General features: G+C 38.5%; 1 protein-coding gene across 1 annotated transcript in view; it reads left to right on the plus strand.

The window, feature by feature from the left end:
- LOC129705416 (nuclear factor of activated T-cells 5-like) overlaps positions 1 to 25578 on the plus strand; it is a 129397-nt gene that overhangs the window by 83602 nt on the left and 20217 nt on the right. The window contains exons 6-11 of the mRNA XM_055648971.1: positions 3868 to 4040; positions 8991 to 9125; positions 13571 to 13626; positions 16957 to 17089; positions 18121 to 18192; positions 23047 to 23198. Of these exons, the coding sequence (XP_055504946.1) occupies positions 3868 to 4040; positions 8991 to 9125; positions 13571 to 13626; positions 16957 to 17089; positions 18121 to 18192; positions 23047 to 23198 (721 nt within the window). The remainder of the gene's footprint in view (positions 1 to 3867; positions 4041 to 8990; positions 9126 to 13570; positions 13627 to 16956; positions 17090 to 18120; positions 18193 to 23046; positions 23199 to 25578) is intronic.

The following is a 25578-nucleotide window of genomic DNA, read 5'->3' on the forward strand; positions in this document are numbered from 1 at the left end:
ATCAGTCTCTTTTTCCGGGGTAGGAATTACAAATACTAGAGAACAGCTTTATGTGCCTGTTCCACTTACGCAACTTTTTCAGCGACTACCGGCACCCGTCATAGGTTGCCGAAAATTTTCAACGTTGAAAATTCAGCAGCAACCAGAAAGACGCTGCGACTCTTTGGGCGACTGAGGAGACTACTCACGACCATACAGGCGACACCCTGGCATCCTAGGGTGAAGCATGTATGGTCGTGAGTAGTGGCCCAAAGAATCGCGTCTTGTTCGTGTCGCAGCTGAATTTTCAACGTTGAAAATTTTCAGAAACCTGCTGCGACTATGACGGGTGCCGGCAAGTCGCCGAAAAAGATTGCGTAAGTGGGACAGGCCCATTAAGGCCCAACAACCCCAACATTTGTCCTAGATTCTGCTGCTCATCCAGCTGCAATTTACAGTTGCCAATTAACTTACTGGTCAACTGCTGTTTGCATATCCAGATGAATCAACTGTAAAAATCCCAGTCACAAGGAATAAAACATCAGAAAAACGGACAGAGCCAATGGCGGACACATAGTCGAGTCCTGATGCAGGCGAGGGTTTTAAAGCAAGTGACTACAGAGATTATTCCACAATTTCAAAGCTCACTGCATTCTGTAAGGATACCAGAAGATCGTAAAACAGTCAGCATGACTTCCTTGTTCAAACAGAAGGAGGACAGAAGCTGGGGAGCTTTTGGCCCATTAAGTTAACATCAATTGTTGGCAAGAGGCTAGAATCAATAATTAAAGAAGAAAACACTAATCATTTAGAATAGCTGTGTATAATCAAATCTAATCTTGACAAAAGATATGTAGGAAGGAATTGCAGATGTTGGTTTACACTGAAGATAGACACAAAATGCTGGAGTAACACAGCGGGTCAGTCAAGTCAAGTCAAGTTTATTTGTCACATGCACATACGAGATGTGCAGTGAAATTAAAGTGACAATGCTCGCAGACTTTTGTGCAAAAGACAAACGACCAAACAACCAAACAAACTATAAACACAATCATAACTCACATATTCTTTTACATAATAAATAATGGAAGGAAAAACGTTCAGTAGAGTTAGTCCCTGGTGAGATAGGAGTTTACAGTCCGAATGGCCTCTTGGAAGAAACTCCTTCTCAACCTCTCCGTTCTCACCGCATGGCAACGGAGGCGTTTGCCTGACCGTAGCAGCTGGAACAGTCCGTTGCAGGGGTGGAAGGGGTCTCTCATGATATTGTTGGCTCTGGAGTTGCACCTGATGTATAGTTCCTGCAGGGGGGCAAGTGAAGTTCCCATAGTGCGTTCGGCCGAACGCACTACTCTCTGCAGAGCCTTCTTGTCCTTGGCAGAGCAATTCCCAAACCAGATGGTAATGTTCCCGGACAAGATGCTTTCCACCGCCGCTGCGTAGAAGCACTGGAGGATCCTTGGAGGCACTCTGAATTTCCTCAATTGCCTGAGGTGGTAAAGGCGCTGCCTTGCCTTACTCACGAGTGCTGAGGCGTGTGATGCCCATGTCATATCCTCGGAGATGTGGACTCCCAGATATTTAAAACTGTTCACCCTATCCGCAGCATCTCTGGAGAAAAGGGTTGGGACCCTTCTTCTGACAAATCATGTTTTCAGATAAATCATGTTTGACAAATTTGCTCTTTGAGGATGTGACAGAGATGGTTGATAGAGAGAGACATGTAGATATGTATTTAGAATTCTGAAAGGGGTTTAACAAAATGGCATGTAAGAGGCTGTTGCATTAATTAAGGGCCCAAGGTATTGGAGGAAGTTGGAGTATAGGAGGATCCTAAGAGGTTTTGATAGGGTAGATATTAAGATGTCTTCACAACTCTGAGAGTCGCGAATAAGGAGCCGATCATTAAAACGGATAAGCGTAGAAATGTTTTATTTCAGAAGACAGTGAATCTGTGGGATTATCTGTACCTAGGGATGGTGAAGGCCAGATCATTAGATATGTCAAAGGTGAATGCAGATAACTATTTGAAAGATTGAGGAATTGAGCTCAATAGGGACCCGACACGGAAGAGGAGTTGAGGCCAGTATTAATCAGCTGTGATCATATTGAGGTTTGGGGGCTGATGGTCTACTCCTGTCACTATTTTCTTGTATTCCTGTGAGTAGTTCGCTAATTGGTTCACGAGAATGGAAGGAAAAAGGTTTTACATCTCCTGTGGTCGTGTGAGAAAGTGCCATGGGAAGCATGTTGGTGGAGAGGGAAGAGTGAAGGGGGTTCCTTTTGGAACAATGAAAGGGGGAGAAGGCGGTGGGAGAGCGGCGGAACAGACAAAGTGAAGGGAGAAGAAGAAGCAGCAGCTGTTGAGGGGAGGGAGCCCCACCGCGACCAAGTGCGTCCAGCCGGTAGCTGAGGCCTGAAGGAAGCACTGTCCCCAGAGGCTAAACGCAAGCCGCAACAACAGCTGCGCTAACCAAATCACGCAATGGGCGAAGAAGAGGTCACTGTTGCACCTTGTGAACCGGGGATAACGTCGGAAGTCGAGGCTGGGGAGGCCATGCGAGTCGGGATGGCGCCGGCAGGTCCGTCTGCTATAACCAAAATCCGTTAAAAACGGGTCCTTTAAAACGAGGGTTTACTGTAATTAAAAATAAATCTAAACATATACTAGACATATGGATATTTGCAATAAAACTAAAAATACTTGAAACACTTGGTAGATCAGGCAACTTCAATGGAAAGAGAAACAAGATTAAGTTCTGAAATTGAAGAATCATCGCAGGAAACGTGAGAAAACAAGATACTTTTAAGTGGCAGAGAGAGTGAATAGGACAAGCAATGAATCTTTTTCTTGTCTATGGCGTGCACAGCCTAAAGTTGTAGATCAACTTGTTCTATTTGATCTTTTGTTTGTGCACGTCAGGTTGATTGCATTAGTCAAAACAGGGTGGACCACGTGAAGGTTGCAATTCCCACCCAAACAATGAAGAGGAGCAATGAATAGGAGAAACGTAGTATATTTGACAGGGGAAAGTCATGCATGCCACATTGAAACATTATTTATTAAGACTTGTAGTTGACAGATTAATGAGAATAGTTAGAAAGAGGGAAAACCAACAAAGGAAGATGTGAAAACTGTGAAATGCACAGATCAGCTGGTAGAGAGAACAAAATGAAGAATGCTGGAAATGTATACAGATAGGTCAAAGTGGGACTGAAAGGAGAATTGAAGTAACAAGTAACTGGAAGATTAAGATGGTCACTGCAGACTGCAATATTAGGTACGCATATTACTTTGCGACAATATTAGGCAATTTCCTTTTTCTGTTTGTATAGGAACAAGCTATTTCTGCTGTTCATCTGTAATATTAACTTTATTTTTCTCTCTGCACGGATACTACCTAATCTTCAGAGCATTTCTAAAAGTGAGAAGAGGCTTCAGGTCTCAGCAACAATTCTATCGTAGTTTTAACAGCTTTTACGTGTCCCTCTATTTGTGTTCTTTCTAACTGGCCTCATTAATCTATTAACCAGGCTGCTTTGTGAACCATGGAATCACTTTGGCAAAGCTGGTATTTCCTTTGATCTATCCTTACCACCCCAACTCTTTCTGCAACTTAAAACTGCCCTGTTTTCCCAGGGAAAGTTGACTTTCACATTCCACAGATGCAGTCGGACATCCTGAATGTTTTTGTAATTTCCTGTTTTAATTTGTTTTTCCAATACCATTTATTAAATGATTTAGAACATGGTGTAAGGGACTTTCATACATACAAAATGGCTGTTGATTAAAGAAAAAACGAATGGCTTTGAATCGGAAGACTTATGTAAATTATTATGAGTTTGAACAGAATCGCTATAAATGATGTAACTGTTTTTTGCTTGCAGAGTTGACTGTGTGGGAATATTAAAGCTCAGGAATGCTGATGTTGAAGCACGTATTGGCATTGCAGGATCCAAAAAGAAAAGCACTCGTGCACGATTGGCGTTCCGAGTAAATATTGTTCGTGCAGATGGGTCTATTTTAACTCTGCAGACGTCTTCTTCATCCATCCTCTGCAGTGAGTAATTTTTTTTCCTTTTAACTGCTTTCTTCTTTTTTGGACATCTAATTGCCTGCCACAAGAATGGATGCTAACATCTTTGAATGACCAAAATATTTTTCAGATCATTATTCTGAAAACAATGATTCAGAATCATCCAATATTTGGCAGCTTTTATTATATGCACCTTATTGCAAGATGCTGCAATTGCTGTCTCACTGGTCATCATATACCTCAAGGCTTTTGGAGATCGATGTACACACAAATGATGGCCATAATGCCCTTCCACTGAAACGTCCTTGGAGTTGGCCTGTGGCTGCCATGTAGAGAGATCCTGAGAGGTCTAACCATCTGACCTGTGATCAGCGATGCATTGACTAAGCTTTTCATACATTTCCCAGGGAAACATGTAATTGTAGACTCGCCACGCCATTCATAGCAACAAATAAAACATTGTACCTCAAAGAACTTCATATTCACTTAAACGTTTATTTGTGGAGGCCAGATTTGGCTCCATTGTTGCATGCAACATTATTTTGATGCACCTAAATGGGTCCTATATAATTTCTGGGCACATATTATCCTGGATTGAGAGAACTTGGTATTGTTCATTAATTCCAAAGAATGTGCAAATCCTTTATCTATAGAATAATGTCATTGTGTTTAATCAATTACAATTAGACTACTTACTAATAGACTACTATTTAAAATTAGTTAAAAGTATGAAGGTGCCAAAATATAATTTTAGAATGGTGGTGACACTGCATAGTTGAAATAATGATGGTAATAAAAAATAATGATTGTTAAGTTGGAATCATTTGATATGTTGCTTATTCAATTGTGATTGAAGAATGGAAAGATAATGTTCAGAACTCATGTATGAAGGAAATTGATACTAGTCTTATGTTGTGTATTTCCTATGGCCCTGCCTGCTTTCCAACATGATCTCTATCATGCAATATCTGACCCCTTCCTGTGTCTCCATCCCAGTATGGTCTGCTATTTTGCATGTTAAATTACTGTGATGTACTGAAGACTATATGGAAGACATATTTTGTTTAGTTAAGAAACAGCGTGGAAACAGGCCCTTCAGCCCACAGAGTTCATGCCAATCGATGATATGTTGATACCAGATCTATGTTATCCCACTTTCTCATTCACTTCATGCATACCAGGGGCAATTTACAGAAGCCAATTAACCTACCGACCTCAACGTCTTTGGGATGTGGGAGGCAACCGCAGAACCCAGAGGAAACCCATGTGTGCTCGCACATAGATAGCACCCAACATCGGGATCGAACCTGGGTCTCTGGCACTGTGAGGAAGCAACTCTACCAGCTGCGCCATGTGTTGTATGTTACTGAATGGCGTACTTAATGGAAGATATACCTAACATGTGAGAGAGGCAAATGCATGTGATGGCAGTGGACAATTGGATACAAACAACAAATCTGGATTATTGTTATCGAGTATAGGCTTATTCTAGGCTTTGCAGGAAAAGAGTCAGTGATTAATGTTGTGCTCGAGCAGTCAGTGATTAAAGTTGTAGCTACAAGAAAGTGCTGGAGGTAGGTGAATAATAAAGGTACCTGAGTTGAGTGTAAATACGAGTTCAAAGAAATGTGAAATTAATGGACCAGAAAAACAAAAACTTTGAATGCAGGAATTATGAGATGCAAAGACTATCTGAAATTATTGAAGTCACTTTGTGGCTGTGATGTGTCACGATAAAGGATAATGTTCTGTTCCTCAATCCTACACTGAGTGTCATTGTAGAGGGCTGAAGACAGGTTAGAGCAGAATTATGAAGGAAAATTAAAGCATCAGGCAATTACCTTGGCAGAATGAATGGAGCCACTCTGTAAAAAAACAAAACAAAGAGAACATTGTAAGTATTGAACACATTAAATTAAATTGGAAGAAATGCAACATTGTTAGATCTGGAAAGTGTTTGTGCCCCTGGAGAGCAGAAAGAGAGGAGATAAAAGAGCAAATATTGCATTTCTTGAAATTGTGCAGAGTTTGAAAAATTGGTAGAATAGAATGCAGTCCTTACAGGAAGCAGGGTAGAGGAAATGTAGATTAACTGGGAGTCTGTCGATCTCAATTGCTAACCTATCCCCAAAAATGCAACATTGCCTTTCAGTTGGTGTATCCAAGCACTTGGTACAAACAGTGATTTACAAACTACCATATAATCCATTTATCTATGGGGGAAATAATCCATAGGAATCGCAGTTTTTTATTTTAAGGGAAAATTAGATATTTTATATCATTTATAGTGTGGTAAATATTTCTGCTAGGAAGTTCCTTGTTTTTGAATTAGTTGCTGACCAATTATCTAAATAGTCAAAAAATTCAGCAGCATATTTGTTCAAAGCTCTGATGCACGGAGAAAATAGACAATAGTAATGTTAAATTCCTTGGAAGGTCAAACATTATTATAATAAATTGGATTGAAACTAATGAAAAGGAAATTGTTTAATTATTCATTGTTAACTTACTATAACTATTTCTTTAAAGTTCTTGCTTTTCATATAATGACACAAAACACGGACCTGGATTTAACATTTGAAGTGAAATCTGTAGTATTTATTGTCTGCTAAATGTTAACTAAGTAATAATATTTCCTGTGCATCGTACCTAGATAAAACACATGGTGCATGCCTTTGGAATTTAAATAGTTTAATTAATGCCTGTAGGTATTACCATTCATATATAGTGGAAAGAAAAATAGTTTCATGTCGACGATTAGCATTTAGTATTTGCAGCTCAATGCTCAAGAATAGTATTGAAGTTTAATCACCCATCCCCTTGACCAGTTTTATTCTCCCAATAACCTAGATACAAATTAAAATAGTGTTGTTTCTGCTGGACAATGAGCCATCATGACTCTCTTTCAATTTTAAGAACTGAATTGCAATGAACAGCCACCCAGTTTGTTCTGTTTTTTACTATGGTGTTACTGTGAATCAAGGAATTGCCTTCCTTAGTTTCATAAGTACTTTTAAGATGCATGTGATATATTCTTGAATTGTAATATGAGAAAAGTAGCTTAATATATTGTATATTTAATTGACTTTGCAAATATTCAAACAATTTACAGATGTGGAGCTCTAGCATGATGCGCTTGCATCATTTACATTATTTACTTAGTTACACTCTTATGTGCACAGCCGTGCTCACAACTGAGTTTATATTGACTCAAATCATTATTTACACATGCTTACACAGATCTGTACCATTTAACTATCGAGAAAATATTGTCGGTCAGTTTTTTCACTCCCATACTCAAAATATTCCATGCAACATACTTTTTTCTCTTTCAAAAGATTTTGACATAGCATAAAACTTCCCTACAATTATATAAATTTGGTCTTTTTTTTAATTGAGTATGCTTTTCTGTGTGGTACCTATGCTCAGTAAATTGATGAATCTGGGTGCTTTCGTTATCATTGTCCATTCTATTGACTTAGATGGTTGCAATGCATGACCTTGAGCCACAGTTTGTTTGTCTCATTATTCTCAAGCTCCTAATTCTGCTGCTATTCAATTTTGAGTTCCACTGATGCACTCTAGATTCTCAAACGGAGGTTTTTAGAAAAATGCTATCAAAGGAATTCAATTCCAAACATGTCAGAAAATAGGCAGAACATTTTTAGCAGGATCTTCTGCTGGTTTGAAGTAAGTGACTAAATAATCTGCCTTTGCATTGTTATTTAAACGATACATTTGACCAGTGTCAGAAGAATTTCCTTCCTTTATTTGTTTGTTGCAATGTTATTCTTTTAAAAAAAAATCTGATAGAGTAGAATTTTCTCAGTTGAATCTCAGATTTGAAAATTGACTCATCCAATGTTAAGCACTCCCTCAATACTGCACTGAAATGTAAATTTAGGTTATGGTTTTGGAATGAGGCTTAAAATCGTACTTTTATTCAGAGGCAAGAGTGCTGCTACAATTCTCAAGTAGACTGAATATGTCCTTGTGTGAACTACTGTTAAGCTAACATAAGCATGTTTAAAAAAAATCTTAACTACTGTTCCTGAGAGGAAATATTATGTCTACACCTTTTAGAATTTAGATTTGGTAGAATAAGGAATTAAATTTGTTCGCATTATAATACTTGTCTCATTTCTCCCCTTGGTTCGTGGTCAGTAAAATCATTTTTAAAACCCTAAAGTCATTTAATGTTTCCTGAAGATTAGACACAAAGTGCTGGAGTAACTCAGCGGGATAGGCAGCATTTCTGGAATGAAGGAATGGGTGATGTTTTGGGTCGAACAATGTTTGCCTACATTGATTAACACACCTTATAAAACAGACACTAATAATTTAAAAGGTACACAAAAATGCTGGAGAAACTCAGCGGGTGCAGCAGCATCTATGGAGCGAAGGAAATAGGCGACGTTTCGGGCCGAAACCCTTCTTCAGAAGAAGGGTTTCGGCCTGAAACGTCGCCTATTTCCTTCGCTCCATAGATGCTGTTGCACCCGCTGAGTTTCTCCAGCATTTTTGTGTACCTTCGATCTTCCAGCATCTGCAGTTCCTTCTTGAACACTAATAATTTAAAATTGAAGCCATTTTAATGTATTGATATTGATCCTTGACAATCAGAAATTAGCCTTAGAAAAAATAACTATTGCCATTTTAAGTTTAATCACAGTGCTTACTTTCAAGATGATGCACCGTGCTAAGAAATTAAGTATGAAAATCCTAAGAAACAATATGTGAGGTGCCTATATGAAAAGTACATGTAAAGTTAAAATGTAATAATTTGCTTTGTTTTTTTGTAATAGATTTCTCATTTAGAAATAATTGAACATTTTAAGCACAAAATAATATTATTCCCATTTTGTACTGCAATTTGCAAAATCCTTCAGAATTTTCATTTTGTCTCAAAGTCGTGTGCACATGTGCACATTTCATAGATTAGAAACTAATTTTGTGTTTCTTTTTTCATTAAAGCTCAACCAGCAGGAGCACCTGAGATATTGAAAAAAAGCCTACATACTTGCTCAGTGAAAGGAGGTGAAGATTTATTTCTGATTGGAAAAAACTTTTTGAAAGGCACAAAAGTTATTTTTCAGGAAAACAATTCAGGTGAATTAATTATTTGAGTAGTCTGGCATTACAAGAAACCATCAAAACTGTATATGCATAATATGAATGGGATTAGTGGTTAGTTCCATTTCATGTTAAGTGGTTCAACCATTTTTTCAAACAAACAGCTACCTCCAGGCATATTAGTTTTTTTTATAATGGTGTCGGCAACTGCAGATTGCATGTTGCACCATGCTCCAATATGATTTCAAACTGTCCAGTGTAACAACGTATATACGCATAATACAGCATAATACTAATTATATCAGTTGTATAATGGGACACCACAGAAAACAAGCCACCAGTTGACTGAGCCTGTGTATTTGGCTTCAGAATAGTGAGTATCATGTCTTTATTTATTTTGCAGTAAAACTTGAATTCAGGTGTGTAATCGCTACAATTTTTTAAACTCAGAAATTAGCCGTTTCTAGTTCTATTCTACTATGTGTTGAAAACGAAGTCTGCAAAACAAAGAATAAATCATTTCAAATCCCTTCAAATTCAAATTATGGAGATTTTTTTCTCAAATAATATTGTATACATTTATTAAAACTACATATGGCAGTTAAAATGATCAACTACCATACAATGCCTTACAACATCAAGATGTTTTTAATAAAGATTTAACTTGAATTGTGTGGTCTTTGTTAATCTGTGCAAATACTTAAAATTCAGTTTAGTTGATTTAAATCAAGTCATTTTTAAAAGGAGTAGGCAATTAATGAATCCAATCTAAAACTACTTTTGCAGAATATATCTGGTCAAATATTCAAAGATTTTTCATAAATTATCCTGGATTATAATGCTTTCAAAGGCAAAAGTTTCATATGTTCTTGTGAATTAAAATTGTGAGCTTTTAGCTCCAGGTGATACTAAACCAGGTTTATAAGCAGTTTGCATTTGAATGAACAATAAATTAGGAATAAAACAATGCAAGGTCATTTGTAACTTGCTTTTAAGGGTTTGAAATAGTTAATGTTATATTTAACTAAGAGTTTCCAGAAAAATCCCCTATATTTTCTTCAGTGTTATTTACATAGCATTTTATCAGACTGCCACATCTCAGTGCACACATATTTTTCTGAGGTACAAGGCCTGTTGCTCCCATAGACAAACATAGTAAGGACTCCATGCCTGCAAGATCCAGTAAACAGCCATACACAATCTGTTGTGTGATTTTGATGAAGAAGGGCAAACTGATTCCCTTTAAACAATGATCACAGGATCTTATTTCACTTGATAAACTGGAGCAAATGATTTTTCTCAATTTAATATTTAATTTAAAGGATGGCATTTCAATAATTTATCACTCACTGAAGTTGATGTGATACAATTCTGCAATATTCTTAACTGGAAGATACTGAACTGAGACATCCTAATATACTGGATGGTCTTAGTCATGGTAATGTGAGCAAATATCAAAGGGAAATGGTTGAGGTGGGGAAGGATGGTGAAAACGAATGAACTATTTGCTGTCCTGTGGTTCCAGAAATAGTTCATGACTGGAAAATTTAGCAAAGAGTTAATCTTTCTAAAGGTAAAATTATCTGGAAACAAAATGAATTAATAGCAAAATAAACTTTAGATTAAAAAAACTCAGCTGGTCAAGCAACATCAATAGAGAAAGAATCAAAGTTAATGTTTCAAGTTAAGGACCTTTGACCAGGCAAGGGACATCTAGAAAACACGCACTGTTTTAAGAGAAGACACAAGGAACTGCAGATGTTGGAACTTTGAGCAAAACACAAAGTGCTGGTATAACTCAGCGGGTCAGGCAGCAGCTGTGGAGGCGATGTTTCGGGTTGGGACCCTTCTTCAGACTATGTTTTAAGTTGCAGAGAGTGTGAGGGATTGGGAGAACAAATAGAATGTCAGTGATAGAGTGGGCGCTGAGAGAGATAGAAATGATGGAGCTGAAGATGGTGCTGCTGGAGAGGGTTTGCTAATTGCAGGGGAAGAGATAAAAAGGTGATTGAGAACAGAAAAGAAGGTAAACAAAATATGTTGTTTGTATAAGATGCAAACAAGTCCTCCTGAAACACAACTCCCACCAAATCAAGGTAGCAATCCACATGTTCAGAATTATGCCTGCATCTTTGTGGAAGGCATGGAAATGCCCATGTTTTAGCCCTACACTGGCTCCCTCTTCACCTCTTTTATCAGTATATTGATCACTCTATTGGAATTGCTAGCTGCTCATATAAAATCCAAAAGATATCTGCCAATTTCCATCCTATTTTCACTTCTGAAACTACTTTCAGCTGCATCAGATTTACTTCCAACACTGCTGCTTTTTCCCCTGCAGACTACCCTCAGCCCCACCAGTGTCCATGGCAGACAGAACATTTTCTGATTTACACCACTTTCAGTGTTACCCCACTACCACACGCGGCCATACATCTCCCCCTTGCATCCCTTTCATTTTAATTCTTTATCCAACTCTCCCTCTCACCTTTTCATTGGTCCCCTTAAACTATTCCACAGAAGCTCAAAAAACACATTAACTAAGTAAGAAAAGGTTCTATGGGAACTCAGTAGGTCAGTATTCATACTATTCGGCTGTAAGCTACCCAACATTAATTTCTCCAATTTTGAATAGTACCACCATCTCCCACCAACCGTGGCCCTTCTTCTTTCCCCTCCTCTGCATGCACATCTCCCATCCTGTCCCATATTTCCCTTTTATCTCTCTCCCCCCCCTTCCCTGTCACCTTTATGCCTCCCTCTGGCTTAACATTTCACTCCTCTTCTTTCCTTATCTGACATGCTTTTGTCTCCTTTTCATCTTTAGCTGTTGTCACATACTCCACCCATCTGCCAATCACCCTCCCCTCGCCTGCATCGACTATCACAGCCGGGCTTTGTTCTAACGCTACCTCTCTTTTCCAACTTTCTCCTCACTACTCCACTCAATCTGAGGCAGTCCTGACCCAAAATGTCATGTCCATTCCCTCCACAATTGCTGGGAACTATAGACCAGTAAGCCTAACATCTGTGGTTCAAAAATTAGTGGAGAGGATTCTGAAGGGTAAAATATATTTGGAAAGATGGGCTGAATAGGGATAGTTAGCTTGGTTTAGTGCGTGGCAAATTATGTCGCTCTCAAATTTGATTCAGTTTTTTAATTAACCATGACATTTGACAAGGGCAGGACTGTAGGTGTAATTTATGTGGACTTCAGAAAGGCCTTTGATAAAGTTCTACATGGTAGGCTGCACAGGAAGGTTAGATTGCATAGGATCCAGAGAGCATGCTAACTGGATACATAATTGGTTTCATAGTAGAACGCATGTGGTGTGATGGAAGATAGTTTTCCAGAAGAGGCAAGTAGCTTGTGGTATGCCTCAGGATCAGAGCTGAGCCTATTTCTGTTTGTCATCATTGTCAATGATTTGGATGAGAATGTAAAGGGATGTTTAGTAAATTGTCAGTTAACATTAAAATTGGTGGAATTGTAAACAGTGAAATTGGTTATTGTAAATTAGAGCGGTGTCTTTTCAACTGGGCAAATGGCTGAGGAATGGCAAATGGAATTTAATTGGATTAAGTGCAAGGTGTTGCATTTTGGTAAGTCAAATCAGGGCACTACTTTCACAATAAAAGGCAGGGCCCTGGGGAGTATTGTAGAGCAGATGTATCTCAAAGTATAAGTACATAGTTCCCTGAAAGTGGCATCAATGGTGGATAGGGTAGTGGCATAGGGTAGATGCTTTTGGCATGCTGACCTTTACCAGTCAGGGAATTGAGTACAGAGGTTGGGATGTTATGTTACTGTTGTACAATATGTTGGTGAGGCCACACTTGGAGTATTATGTTCAGTTTTGGTCACCCTACTCTCGTAAAGATTCAATTCAGATCAAAGGTATTGAGAGATGTTTTACGAGGTTGTTGCCAGGACTCCATGGCCTGAGTTTTCGGGAAAGGTTGGCAGGCTAGGACTTTATTCCTTGGAACACTGGAGACGGAGGGATGGTCTTAAAGAAATGTGTATAAAATCATGAGAATAGATAGGGTGAATTAACAGAATTTTTATTTATTCAGGAGTAGGGGATTCAGGAAGCAGAGGCCATAGTTTTAAGGTTTATTAGGAATCGGTGAGGCAGATTTTTCACTCAGTGGGTGGTGGGATTGTAGAATGAGCCACCAGAGGAGGTAGTTGAGGCAGGTACCATAACAGCATTTAAAAGATATTTGGACCAGTGCATGGATGTTAAAGGTTTGGAGGGATATGGACCAAACATGGGCAAACATGGGATTAGCTTAATTGGGACATCTTGATTGTCATGGACGAATTTGGCAGAAGGGCCTCTTCCATGATGTAAGATTCTGAGAGTCAGCATGGATTTATGAATGGAAAATAATAAATGCTATCAAATCAACATACTAGGAAAACAAACAACTGTTAGATCTTATATTAACATTTTAATATTTCTGATTTTATGTAGATGACACCAATTCTTGGAATTCAGAAGCTGAAATAGACATGGAACTTTTTCATCAGGTGAGCTTAAAGAGTTAAAAGCATTTTTTTCATGAAAAAGGTGTTAACATTCAAATTTACTCTGCCTTTATGTTCTATGAAATACTGAATACCTAACACTTTGTGGGTTTGCACATTTCCATCGTGTCATTTCTATAAAGTTGTTGTGCAAAATGCTTATGGAACCATATAATATATTTACTTTGGATTTCTTGCTTCCAAACTTTATCTTCAGTTTAGGTGGCATGGTGCCCTTGATTTTGTCAGTAGAGATTTACAAAGTAGAAGACATCTAGGCTGACAATGGTTAACATCAATGAGTTAACATCAAACCCGACTTCCAGTCTTCACTGCACTGAGAGATTATTAGTTAAATGGGAAAACAATGCATTTTTATCTCGGCTGCAAATTAGTACTTAGAAATTGGACGTTATATGCATTAGTTACATTACAGCAATGATCGTGACTGGGCACCCCTCAGAAAATTGAACTGGATATTTACAGCTGCAGATAGACACAAAATGCTGTAGTGAAGGACAGGCAGCATCTCTGGAGAAAAGGAATGGGTGATGTATCGGGTTGAGACCCTTCTTCAGATTGAGAGTCATGGCAGAGGGAGATACAGAGATATGGAAGGGTAAGGTGTGAAAAGGAAACAAGGGAAATGTAGAATAGATCATTGTTAGCTAGGAGAAGGTGACTACAAAGCAAAGAGATAAAGTGGAATTGGGGACATTGAGGTTGATGGGAGGGTTATTTGAAGTTAGAGAAGTCGATGGTCATACTGCTGCGGTGTCAGCTGCCCAAGCAAAATATGAGGTGTTGTTCCTCCAATTTGAGCTGGGCCTCACTCTGACAATGGAGGGGGCCCAGGTCAGTTTGGGAATGGGAGGGGGAGTTAAAGTGTTTAGCAACCGGCAAATCAGGTAGGTTTAGGCAGACTGAGCGGAGGTGTTCAGCGAAACGATCGCCGAGCCTGCCCTTGGTCTCGCTGATAATAAGAGTCCACACCTGGAACAGCGGATCCGGTAGATGACGTTGGAGGATGTGCAAGTGAACCTCTGCCTCACCAGAAAAGACTATCGCGGTCCTTGGATAGAATCAAGCGGGGACGGGGTGGTTGCAAGGCAAAGTACCTGGAGAGGGGGTGGTTTGGGTGGGAGGGATTAGTTAACCAGGGAATTGCGGAGGGAATGGTCCCTGCTAAAAGGGGTGCAGATGGGAAGATGTGGTTGATGGTGGGATCTCGTTGGAGGTGGCGGAAATGTCGGAGGATTATGTGACGGCTAATGGGGTGAAAGGTGTGGACCAGGGGGGCTCTGTCCCTGTTACGACTGGGGAGATTGAGAGCAAGTGTGGAGCTGCGGGATATCAAGGATACCCTTGTGTGGGCATCTATGATGGAAGAGGGAAACCCCCGTTCCCTAAAGAATGAGGACATCTTAGATGTCCTTGTATGGAACACCTCATCTTGGGCGCAGATGCAAAATAGACGGAGGAATTGGGATTGGTGATAGAGTAGGAGGCAGGGTGTGAAGAAGTGTAGTCTAGATAGCTGTGGGAGTCAGAAGGTTTATAGTAGGTGACAGTCGATAGTCTATCTCCTGGGATGGTGACAGTGAGATCAAAAACGGCCGGGAGATGTTGGAGATGGCCTAAGTGAATTTGAGTGCAGGAAGAAAATTAGTAGTGAAGTTCATTAAGTCCGTTAGTTCTGCATGGTGCAGGACGTAGCCCCGATGTAGTCATCAATGCTATTCACTTAAACTATTATGATGTTTCCTAACTACAATTATGACGATCTGTTTTTCATAAATTTTATATTCCACTGATTATGTTCTCACACTAACTCCCCTGATTTCACAGCTTTTAAGTGCTTTTCTCTAGATTCCTTCTGTCTAACAGCTCCCATGAACCGAATGACCACATTGACAGGTTATTTCCACAGAACTCTTGGCCTCATTCTATCAGGGATATTCCCTTTGTCAATAGCCATTCAGTAGCTTCACATTGATACTTTTGGTATTGATTATATCTTGAGTTGAGAACTAGCAGTGCTTTCATCACTTGTCACCACTCCCTCCAAAGTTGAACAATTTGAAGAGGGCAGAACGGTGGTGCAGCGGTAGAGTTGCTGCCTCACAGCTCCAGAAACCCGGGTTCGATCCAGTACTGTCTGTATGGAATTTGTACATTCTCCCCGTGATCTGTTTCCATTTAATTGGGAGGTCAACAGATATGGGGCATATCCAGAAATTAATTACTAGATGGATTAGAAGTGAGTTGAGGAAAACGTTTATCAATAAAGAGTGCTGGGCTCTGGAACACTGCCGGAAAGAATAATGAAGACCCTGCATAGAAATGTAGAAAATAGGTGCAGGTGCAGGTGTAGGCCATTTGGCTCTTCGAGCCAGCACTGCCATTCAATATGATCATGGCTGATCATCCAAAATCAGTACCCCATTCCTGCTTTCTCCCCATATCCCTTGATTCCGTTAGCCCTAAGAGCTATATCTAACTCAGAAGATTGGTTGGCTAACAGGAAAAAGAAGAGACATAAAATGGATCGTATGCTATGAGATCCAATGAGTGCTATGTCAAAGAGATCAGTGCTGGGGCCTCTAAACGTTTACAGGTTATTTGATGTCGATGGAGGTACTGAAGATAAATTTGCTGTTGGTACAAAGCAAAGGTATGTTTCAATTTGGCACACACAGGTGGGATTCCTGGCTAACATCTGTATGTCTTGCAACTAAAATAATATTTTCATTTGTGCTAGCCATATTTACAGAGCCTTGCTTTTAGAGCATGTTGGTTTCATATCCATTTTGAGATTCACTGCTGTTTCCAGTTATCTGAAAGAAAGTCATCTGGGCAATTGAGTCTATGCTAGCTCCTTTTCAGAATAATTTTGGTAATCCCCATTTGCCTATTTTTGCTCCAAAGATCTGCATATTATTCTCTCTTAAATTATATTGTATACTTTTGATGACTGATTGATCTACATCCATCATCACTGCAGAGCAAATTCCAAATCAGAACTAATCTTGAGTTAAAAACTAAATTCCTCACATCCTCTCCTCAATTTACCTTGTTCCAAGGAGAATAATCCAACGTTTTTCAATTAGTTGTATTAGTTAAAATCATTTGTGCATAGACCCATTTTTATCAATCTTCTCTGCATTCATTGTAGGATCATTCATCCTTCATTAGATTGCTTGAGTAGAATTGTGCATGATACTTAAACCTTTAAATAAGTGTTTTAATTATTAAAGCTTAAAAGCTCTTGAACTTTTTGTTTAACTGTAATCATCAGTCATGTGATTTTGTTTTCTTATCTTCTTTTCAAAGAATCACCTTATTGTGAAAGTTCCTCCGTACCATAATCAACTTATAACAACACCAGTTTCAATTGGCATATATGTCATAACCAATGCTGGAAGATCACATGAAGTACAGCCTTTTACCTTCACTCCAGATCTGGGTGGGTTATTCAATAAAGGTTTGCTTCTTTTTCTAACTAATCTTTTATCTAAAAGGACAAAAAAAAACAATCAGTTATCATCATCAGAAGCATATGCTTTATTAAACCTCATAACTTTGCTGAAAGTCACTGTACAGATCAGATGTTAATGTCATTAATAGAATTGATTCCCAGCTGAAAAATGAGCAGGAGTGGAAAGGTTATTAGCTTCACACAATGTTATGCCATAACTAAATTAATTTACAATTTTTGGATCTGATTCCAATATTCAGATTTTTTAAATTCTGATTCCAAACAGATCAATCTTAAAACATATGTTACTGTTTTGGGATTAACCAAAATCTACATATGTATCCAGCCTCCCACAACATTGACATTTGCATTCTATTTGTTTAGGATTATTTTGTATGTTAATTTTTCTAGGTTGATTTAATTTTGGTGGCCCTCTTTTAAATGTAGTTGCTTTTGTCTGCAAGTTAATACATAAAGCAGTACAGTACAGGAACAAGCCCTTTGGCCCACAATGTCTGTGCCAAACACAGAAACATAGAAAATAGGTGCAGGAGTAGGCCATTCGGCCCTTCGAGCCTGCACCGCCATTCAATATGATCATGGCTGATCATCCAACTCGGTATCCTGTACCTGCCTTCTCTCCATACCTCCTGATCCCTTTAGCCACAAGGGCCACATCTAACTCAATCTTAAATATAGCCAATGAACTGGCCTTAACTATCTTCTGTGGCAGAGAATTCCACAGATTCACCACTCTCTGCGTGAAAAATGTTTTTCTCATCTCAGTCAAACATGATGCCAAGTTAAACTAATTTCCTGTGCCTGCACGTGATCCATGTCCCTCCATTTCCTGCATATCTATATGCCTTTCCAAAAGAAGTTAAGAGTATTGATTTTTTTAATGTGTTCCTTGGGGCCCGATGAGGAATCTTTACAGTTAAAATTTGAAATGTTTGACGAAAGAAAACTAAACAAAAGGTGACAATTTTTAAAATCGGTGTATTTTGTTTACACTTTAGCAAACTCATCAGATATCATTGTGAAGAAAGAAATTGGTGTACAACCATGTTCCATTGACGAAGCAATGAAAGGTATAATGAGTTTTTTATACATAAAAATGCAGTAAAATTGCCTGTGCAGTCAGGCTCTGGTTTCCCATTACTGACTGTCAAATTTAAAAGTGTAGGTCAAAAACTTAAAAATGCAAAGAAGTAACTTTTGGCAATAGCAATGTGCAAAAGCAACAGAACATTGATGATTAACTAAGGGGTTCCTATGCCCCCTTCACTCTCTTTACAGGTTTCTTCTTTGTATCACGCTTTACCAGTTAACCACAAATTTGAACATGGATCATTTCAGTATAAGAACGCTGACTTTATTTCACAGAGAGATTATCACAGTTTCTGCAGTTGTCCATATATACTATCTAGAAGCACTTGCTAAAGGGAGAAAATATACTAAAAGAAGTTTTAAGTAGGATGCATTTATTTATTTTATCTGGGTAAAGAGAATTCAGTTGTGGAAGGTTTGCCCTAAAGCATTAGTTTGTCAGTAGTTTATATTCAAATAACATCATTATGGCTACTGCAGTTTGAATAAATGATTTGTCATTGGCACTAGTTCAAGGTCAAATTTTATAAACTGCTTTTGAATATCTGACGTGGAGACAATAATACGTTTAATCAATTCTTTATTTTCTTTATTTTTCTTCTTTATTTTTAATCAATTCTTCACGTTCCATTTTTTACTGCCCATTCTGCAATCATAGTATAAATATATTTAAGATTACTGAAGGCGATTATTTAATACTGTTTTTCAAACAAAAATAATTTTGAAAGTACTGATTTGTTTACCTTTGTTTCCAAAGCCATATCATCTGCACATGATTCAAGAAAAGCGAGTTGGAAATAAACTAATCTTGTCCTTTTTTCACACACATTTTGTATCTGTATCCCTGATTTCTTTGGTATCAATTTGTGGATTTCGTAAAGGCAAATTTCCATTACCCAAATGATTGTAACATGAGGCTCACCTGTACATAGTAAATGGCAGGTCCCTCAGGAATATTACTGTACAGTTATCATAGGTTGCAAGACTATAACTCTCTGAAGGTGGCAATAAAAGTAGAGAGGATAGTTAAAAAGGTGCAGTGGTTCAATGGTCGGGGTATGGAGTATACAAAATTGGGAAGTTATGTTTCCAACTGTTTAAAACTTTGGTTAGGCCACGTTTAAAGTATTGTGTGCTGTTTTGTTCACCACATTTATTGGAGGGATATTAAGTCTTTGGAGAGGGTGCAGAAGAGATTCACCAGGATGTTGCTTGGATTGGCATGTATTAACTATAAGGAGGCCTTTGATTATTTTCTCTGGAAAATCAGAGACTAAGGGGCAACCTACCGTAAAATTATGAGAGGTACAGATAGAATAGGTACTCCGAGGTACCTCGGGGTGGTATTGGCAAATACTAGAGTGCATAGGTTTAAGGTGAAATGTGGAAACTATAACAGCGATTTGCAAGGTAAGATTGTTTTTGCACAGAATGTGCTACACAGGCACAGGTCTAGAGGTGCCTGGAACACACTGCTAGGGGGGGGGGGGAGTAGAAACAGGCATGAGGACAATGTTTGAGAGGCATTAGACAGAAACATGAACAGGCAAGGAATAGCGGGGTATCAACCCTATGCAGGTACATAGGATTCCTTTAGATTGTCACCATGATTGTCACAGACATGCAAGATCATTCTATGATGAAGGGCAGGTGAATTCTTTAAGTAAGCACCAGACTAAATACAATGACTTGAAGGCAATTTAACAGAAAAGTCCAGCAAAAGAAGTATGAGAACAGAGTGACACTGAATAAAGAATTTGGTATTTCTATAGGCCAGACACAGTAAGCTTGGTAAATTTCCTCTCCTGAAGAGTACTAGTAAAATGGATGGGTTTTAACAACAATCTGCTAATTCTGTATTCATAATTTTTAATGACTCTTTATTTTTCTTAATTTCCAATTATTAAATAAAGTTCAATTTCACATGTATCACGATAAGATTTGAAAGGTATCTGGATTATGGATATCTGGACAAGTAATTTAAACACTGTATGCACAATATACCCATTCATGATGGCTCTCTCAATATGTCCTTTCACCTTCAAAGATCATAGCACATAATCCTCCAGGTTTTTCTCTTGAGTAAAACACAAAGTGCTTGAGGAACTCGGCTAATCAGGCAGTTTCTGGGGATAGAATGGACAGGCTTCTTCAGACTGATTGGAGCCGCTGAGTTCCTGTTATGTATACACCCGGAGGGATGTGGGTTAAATGCAGGCAAATGGGACTAGGTTAGGTGGGGTATCTTGATCGGCAAAGTTCATCGAGGATCTTCAGCTTCAAGCAAAAGTTTTTTTTCATGTGGAGATCCATTTGAGATTGATTACTGTGATGAGTCAACCAGCATCAGCACTATCTCTGGTAGCATTCATGCACATGAATTTGAAGGTTATGTCTTCGACGATTCAAAATCAAAAATTAAGAAAGGCACTCCGGTGCAGAAATGAAGAATTATTAAATTGTTAAAGGTGCCATCTTTCAGATGAAGGTATATAACACAAAATTCTGGAGTAACTCAGCGGACCAGGCAGCATCTCTGAAGGACAGATAGGCGGTATTTCACTCTTGGGACTCTTTAGAGGATTCAACTTGAGGTCCAGCCAACTGTCCCATGTGGGCATGTAAGATCTTGAATCTCTCCTTTGCAGTAAGCAGGGGAGTTCTCCCTAGTGTCCCTCTTTCAACATTCCTAAAATCTTATCTGATCATTAACACATTGGAGACACAAAGAACTGCAGTGCTGGTTTACAAAAAAAGACACAAAGTGCAGGAGTAACTCAGCTGGTCAGGCAGCATCTCTGGATGAGTGAGGTTTTGTGTCGGGACCCTTCTTAAGACATTAACATGTTAGTTTTGGTGAGGTCTTCTAGAAGGTATTTCAAATAGATATTTTATTCATTTGCCAGTGTATTTTTTCATAAGAATTAGGAGTAGAGCAGGTGGCCCTTTGGCTGCTCTGCCATTGATCAAGATCATGGATGATCATCTACAGTATAATTCTTCTGCAATCCTTCCAAATCCCTTGACCGCTGTTTTGAATTAACTCAATAACTGGGCCTCCCCAATTCTCCAAAGATTCACCATCATCTTAGGGAAGAAATCTCCCTCAATTTCAGGTCCAAATGGCCTCCCTGACTTTGCGACTGTGATCCAAGCAGCTCTCTCCTTCAGATAAGGACAGCAAAACTATACAAGTGTAGGCTCATTAAAGCTGAGTATACTCAAGTCCCCTTACAGTAAAGGCCAACAAAACATTTGTTTTCTAAGCATACCCATGATCCTTTGAAGATGCCAATCTTTCCCACTGTTTGTGTTGATTGTACCGTTTGAACATATAAATGCTTACACTAGCAGATTTTATGTTAATTAAAGGAACATGGATTTTTTTTACTGTAAATTTAGCCCGCAGTGCCCTGTGAAGACAAATAATCAGGCTGTCTCTTAATTGCCATTCTGATAAATGTTGATGCTTCTGTTAGTGGGCTCTGGCATCTTTCAGTAACTGAAAAGTATACTGGTCAAAAGTTTTTTTTTCATGGTTAGTTATACGTGGTTGACAAATATAAGAAGCTTTTAAATTTAAAAAAAAAAACCATATAACGTATTATTATGTCCTTGAGCTAGAATACCATCTGTGATTACCTGGAAAGCCATGATGCATATAGAAATTAATTGTTTGCCTGTGTAGGTCAGTTGATTATTATTTCTAAATATAATCAACAGGAAATGGAAGAGGTTATTAGCCAATAACATTATTACAGCAGTAACTAATCTCTGCGTCAGAGGTTCTTATACTTTTCTATGTTGTAGGCCTGAGTCAATAGATTATTGCTTTCTTACAGTTTTTCAATTGTATTCTTGGGGACTTACTTTGTCCACTGATATAAATATAGTAAATACTGGAGATTATATGTAAAGACAGCAATACAGTCATGTTTCAAATTGATAAACTTTCATCAGAACCTCTCTCCACTCTTTTTCCTTCCCACTCTCTTTTTCTTTCCTCCCTCCCAGGTTTCCCACTCTCTCGATTATCAATCCCATGCTTCACTTAAATGTGTTGGGTGATCCCTGTATTGGTGCAAGTGTATTAAGCATGGAGAGCCCAAGATGGAGAAACAGGATCTGGAAAAGTTTTTTTAAAACAATCATATTTTAGATTGCAGAGAAGGGGGTGTAAGGATGCAAAGAGATACATGTATAAATGCAGATGCTGGTTTAAACCGAAGATAGACACAAAAAGCTGTAGTAACTCAGCGGGTCTGGTGAAAAGGAATAGGTGACGTTTTGGGTCGAGACCCTTCTTCGGACACAGACAGATTAAGTGAATGGGCAATGGCATGGCAAATGGAGTATAATGTGTAAAGTCTGCTAGGTAGAAAAAATAAGAGGGTGGAACACTTATTAAGTGGGGATTGTTTGAAAGGTGGTTGGTATTCAAAAGGACATTGGTTTCCGTGTACACATCATTGAAGGAAGCATGAGGTCAAGCAGAAAAAAATCATCAGACTTGGACCACTGATGTTAATAACAATGAGTAGTACTAGATACAATCTGGTTAATGTCAATAGTGTTAATGATTAAGATGATGGTCACAATTTCAGCATCGTCCCCAAAAGTAAAATATTTTCTGTAATCAAATAAAATGTTTCATTGTGAGTGTACACAGGAAATGTAAGGTCGATTTACAGTCAATACAATTAATGTGTACAAAACTTTGGAACTATGTTAGAGCACAAATAACAGATTTATTCACTTTTCCTTACGCTTACGTGTTAATTTTGATCAGTACAGGGCTTTTGCGGCAAAAGTTTGATAACGTTGTTTTTTTTTAGCTGCAGTAGCGAAAGTCACAGGCTGTAATCCAGACGAGCCAAATCTTCCCAGTGCCTTGTTGTCACCACTTCTGCCACCTGTTGTGGTGAAGATTGAAGAAACCATTTCAATGGACCTGATATCGAATCAGACACCATCTGCAGTCTTTAAAGTACAATCTTTTGTTTCAACATTTAGAAATGCATTTTGGGGGTATTTTTCATAAACTTACAGGCTGTGCAGCTTTATATCCTTACAGTATATACTACCTGTTATTGCAATTTTCCGTGGTATCACCTCTAATGATACTAGTTTCTGTTATTTTTGACTTGATAATCATACATATAATGATTTGTATAATCTTCCATAATTTTTTTTGTTATTTTATATTTTTGTCTCTTAACAATATGTTCACATTTTAGATTTTTTTTTCATTTTTGTGGCAAGTTTGCCATTGTGTGGTTAAAATCATCAACTAGTCTTTAAGTGATAACTCCAGTTAATTTTGATATCTGGCTTCATATGAAGATGTTTTGTCTTCTGACAGTACTGAATCAGAAACAAAGCAATGAAAGTTGGCCATTTAACGCCTTGTTTGTTATGCCATTAAGTGAAGTTATGGCTTATCTGTTGTCTTCAGCCCCTGTCCCACGATGCGAGTTTACCCAAGAGCTCTCCTGAGTTTAAAAAAAAAATCAAACTTGTGGTACTTCATCACAAGTATTTTTTTACTCTTGGACATTTTTCACAATGTTGAAAAAACTTCACGAGTTACCGTGTTTCCCGAGTACCTGCCGTTAGCATTACGAGCCGCTACGTGACATCCACGAGCTCCGACGTACCCGCTACGTACATTCTACGTACTTACCACTTTCCACAAATTATATCTTGCCTGTTGAGCATTTCCATCACTTTTGTTTTTTATAATTTTTAGTTTTGTTCTTTCCCAGGCCTCTTCATTTGTTTATCATTAATTCACACTAAACTTCTCAACCTTCGGTCCACTAATTTGCGTATTTGTCCAGTTTATTGTGGACAATCTCTGTTAACTTGTCTTGAAAGCCTATCTAAATCTGGAATATTAATAATTGTTTGGCACTTTTTCCTTCCCAAACAACAATGACTTGATCACTAAATCTGTTCCAGGCCACTAGAATCATAGTTATAGAAAATGGAAACAGCTCCTCGGGCCTAATCCATCCATGCCAACCAAGATGCCTTCCTGAGCTGGTCCCATTTGCCTGCATTTGGCTTGTATCGCTCGAAACCTCTCCTATCCATGAATCTCTCCAAATGGCATAAACCTTGTCATTATACCTGCCTCTACTACTTTGGTAGCTTGTTCCATATACCCACTGTGGAAAAACTTGCCTCTCAGGTCCACTTTAAGTCCTTCCCTCTCACCTTAAACCAATGCCCTCCACCCAGGGACATAGACTGTGATATCCACCTTATCTATGCCACTCATGCTTTTATAATTCTTTACAAGGTCACCCCTCAGCCACTTTCACTCCAGGAAAACAATCCCAACCTATGCAGTCTTTCCTTATAACACAAGCCCTCCAGTCTCAGCAACATAGTTGTGAAATTTTACTGCACCTTCTCTAGCATAATCATAGTATATCATGACAACTAGAAATGCAGACAACATTCCAGTGGTCTCGCCTATATCTTGTGCAGCTGTAAACATGACGCTCCCAACTCTTATACTCAATACCTTATTCAGTGATGTCAAGCTTGCCATTCATCTTCCTCACTACTTTTTCTATCCCTATCATCACTTTCAGGCAACTATGTACTTGGACCCCTAGGTCTCTGTTCTATCACAGTCATCAAGGCCCTTGGCTTCCTTGGCTTGCCTTTGCAACCCTTCTTAAATAAATGCACCACATTAGCTACACTACAATCTTCTAGTACTGCACCATAGATGAGGAAGATACAAACATTTCTGCCAAGGCCACATTACTTTGATTCTTCGTGAGCATCTTCTTTCAGCAAACTTCTGGAATCAATGAAGAAATTTCCTGCTTTACTGACGGGGCCGTTAAATCTTAAATTCATTTATATTTCTTAATTCTACCATTAATCTACACTCTCTGCTAATATGTGCTTTATAAATGTTATTCACCAAGCATACTTCTTGTATTTCCTGGCATTCATTCACCACCGCTTCCCCTTGCTTTAGAACTTAGCTGCAAGACAATTAGGACTGCGAGATAAATTTCAGTAATAGCTTTTGTTTAATCCCCAAATGAAATTTGCATCTGCAATTCTTTGGATTTTTTCCCCCTGAATGTTTAAATGGCTCATAAACCTCTGCTTTAATGTTTTTTTCAAACGTTTATCATTTCTCATGGTTTAATTACTCTTGCATATTTTAGCTTTCATTTAATCCGCAATAAAGGGAAATGGTTTTATATTTACCTGCAATAAGGGAATGCCTGATTTCATCTTGTTCCTAGGATTTTTTATTTGTTTGACGAGGCATTCTATCCATGTCACTCCTTATTTTATAACAGAGTCTGAAGTCCTCCACAGCTCCACAAGTCCTT

Source organism: Leucoraja erinacea, chromosome 17 (assembly GCF_028641065.1).
Source record: "Leucoraja erinacea ecotype New England chromosome 17, Leri_hhj_1, whole genome shotgun sequence".
NCBI classification, from domain to species: Eukaryota; Metazoa; Chordata; class Chondrichthyes; order Rajiformes; family Rajidae; genus Leucoraja; species Leucoraja erinaceus.